The sequence below is a fragment of the Ailuropoda melanoleuca genome, unplaced genomic scaffold (assembly GCF_002007445.2).
Source record: "Ailuropoda melanoleuca isolate Jingjing unplaced genomic scaffold, ASM200744v2 unplaced-scaffold8034, whole genome shotgun sequence".
NCBI classification, from domain to species: Eukaryota; Metazoa; Chordata; class Mammalia; order Carnivora; family Ursidae; genus Ailuropoda; species Ailuropoda melanoleuca.
Window position 1 is genome coordinate 1 of NW_023253364.1, and position 3,040 is coordinate 3,040.

Sequence of the window (3,040 nt, forward strand, 5' to 3'; positions counted from 1 at the left end):
TTGGGGATGCCGATGATTCTGACATTGGAACGTTTCATTGAGTCAGTAATCTCCCGTAACCTACATTCTTGTACATGGATTTTTTTTTAGTCCAGATTCTATTTTATCTTCCTCTTCTACTAACCCATTCTCCAATTTGCTGATACGTTCTTCTGCCTCATTCACCCTGGCCATCAGAGCCTCTAGTTTTGACTGCATTTGGCTCATAGAATTTTTAATGTCTGCCAGATTCGCTCTCATTTCCACCCTTAGAGATTCTATATTCTCATTANTATTCTCATTAACATTTTCGTTAATACTTTTTTCAAGTCTATACATCATCTTGACCATTGTTACTCTGAATTCCATTTCTGATAATTTGGTTATATCCATATCCATTAGTTCTATGGCAGAGGCCACAGACTCATTGTCTTTTCTTTGCTGGGGGGGGACTTCTCCTTCTCGTCATTCTGATGAGGAGAGGATGCAGGGTTGTCCAGAGCCCAAATTATTGACTGGGACCCAGGCCAGGCACCCTTGTTTTATAGGGATCTTAGGGATGTGGGCTTCTTTATTTCTCAGCCTGCCTTCTGGGGGAGGGGCCTGCTGCGCCGATACTCAGGCAACCCTGTTTGGGTGGAGTCTCCATGTCCCCTGCGAGGGGGGATGGGGATGGGCACACTGTGATCCGGTCTTTCCAGGCTTTTGTTCTCTGGCGGCTTTCCCTGGCGGTTTGCTGTGCCTCTTCTGAGAGTCAGAGCAACAGCGGCCAAAATTCAGCCTCTGTCACAGAACGGAGGGATCATGGCCCATTCTCCACTGATGTTCTGGCCACTTTAACTCTGTTACTGCTGGTGCTGCTGAACCCTGCAGCATCCCAAGATGTGCGCCCCACACCCGGCATCCCAGCCCTCACTTCCAAGGCCAGCGCGTCTCTGTCCTTTGTGTTTCTAATGCCGCCAGCCGCCCCCGCGCGCTCCCGGAGTTCCCGGTCTCAGTCTGGATCCAGTGAGCGCACCGGAGTTCCGTGAAAAGTCTGGTGGTGTGCGTTCCTGGCTCATGGTCGCAGTCTGCTCTCTCGCAGGTGCCATCCTCGAGTCCTCCTGCTCCCCCATGCAGGTGGCTACCACTTCCCAGTGCCCGAACGTGGCGGCTCCCTCCCCCTTCCGTTTATCTGTGCGCGGTTTCACGGCTCCCTGCTCCGTACCTCAATACTCAGCGCTGGAGATCTTCATTTGTAGAGATCCAGATGTATCTTCCTGCATCTCAGGCTGATTCCGTGGATGTTCAGGCTGGTCTGGTACCTATCCAACCTGACTCAGGGGACCAGCTGAAAAAGGGGACCCCTACTCCTCTCCATCTTAACTCCTCCTCCTCTGAGAGTGAGAATCTTAAGCAGGATACATGCTGAGCCCCAACAGGGGGCTCGATCTCATGATCCTGAGATCTTGACCCAAGCTGAAATCAAGAGTCAGGCGCTTAACCAACTGAGACACCCAGGTGCCCCCATTCATTATATATTTTGAATGGTCAAATGAGTAGCAAACATATCACAATAAAAATAATAATAAAAAAGTAAGTAGCAAATATCATGATGTTATCATAGCTTATGGAAATTATATATAGACCCAAACTTTTTTATTTTGTATTATTAAAATGATAATTAAAATTATTCTTTTATTATCAGGAAAATGTTATTTTACTGTATTTAGAAGTAAATTATGAATTAAATCAAAGATATATGAGAAGGCTAAGGCTGGGTGATCAGGTATCAGTACAGTTGAACAACCGAGGAGGTCAGCTTTGAGTGCAAAATTAGTTTTTGCATGTAGGTTTTCCAGCTGGTGGTGGCAACGCGGGAGAATTTGGCAGCATTTGGAAACCCCAAATGGACAGACAAGAGAGAAGAGACCATCAATCAAATAACTGTCTCCTCAATATCAGGTTCAAGGAAAAGGTGATGATGTTTCTGAGATGCCCATTGGTCATTGATTTTGTCTTGCTTCTTGTGTTCTTGGCAGACGCTCCTTTACATGGAACCAAGAAACCACTCAGTGCTTCCAGTATTTCTCCTCCTGGGACTTTCTGAGAAGCCAGAGATTCAGTCTGTGCTCTTTGGGCTGTTCCTGTCTTTGTACCTGGTCACTGTCTTTGGGAACCTATTCATCATCCTGGCCATCTGCTCAGACTCCCACCTCCACACCCCCATGTACTTCTTCCTCTCCAACCTGTCCTTTGCAGACATCTGTTTCACCTCCACCACCGTCCCCAAGATGCTGCTGAACATCCAGACTCAGAGCAAAGTCATTATCTATGAAGGCTGCCTCACGCAGATGTATTTTTTCACAGTTTTTGGACTTTTGGACAATTTACTCCTGACTGCAATGGCCTATGACCGCTTTGTGGCTTTCTGTCATCCCCTGCACTACACGGTCATCATGAACCCCCAGCTCTGTGCCCAGTTGCTCGTCCTGACCTGGCTCATCAGTGTTCTGGGGGCCCTTCCTGAGAGTTTAACCATGTTGCAGCTCTCTTTCTGTGCAGTCATTGAAATCCCACACTATTTCTGTGAACTCCCTGAGGTCCTGCACCTCGCCTGCTCGGACACTTTCATCAGTAATGTCATATTATATATTGTGACAGGTGTGATAGGCTTTTTTCCTCTCGCTGGGATCCTTTTCTCTTATTCCCAAATTGTCTCTTCTGTCTTGAAGATCTCAACAGTGGGAGGAAAGTATAAAGCATTCTCCACCTGTGGGTCTCACCTCTCTGTGGTCTCCTTGTTCTATGGAACCTGCCTGGGGGTCTACCTCAGTTCCACCTGGACACATGCTTCTCAGGCAGGGATGTTCGCCTCAGTCCTATATACGGTGGTCACTCCCATGATGAACCCCTTCATCTACAGCCTGAGGAACAGGAACATGAAGAGGGCTCTGAGAAAGCTGCTCTGTAGCATGTCATCCTCCCAATGACAAGAACAATGACCCTGTGCCTGGATAGGTGTGACCAAGGACAGAGTGCTTAATAGTGTGGACTCTGAAATTTCCCTTGACTGGGTTCA

The 3,040-nt window shown here is 47.5% G+C and overlaps 1 protein-coding gene across 1 annotated transcript; it reads left to right on the forward strand.

Annotated features, from left to right (window-relative positions):
• Nucleotides 1-2,012: 2,012 nt before the first annotated feature.
• On the forward strand, nucleotides 2,013-2,951 carry LOC117800797 (olfactory receptor 7C1-like). The gene has a single exon (XM_034653361.1). It carries the CDS (start codon nucleotides 2,013-2,015, stop codon nucleotides 2,949-2,951), a length of 939 nt encoding a protein of 312 aa, XP_034509252.1.
• The last annotated feature ends 89 nt before the right edge of the window (nucleotides 2,952-3,040 follow it).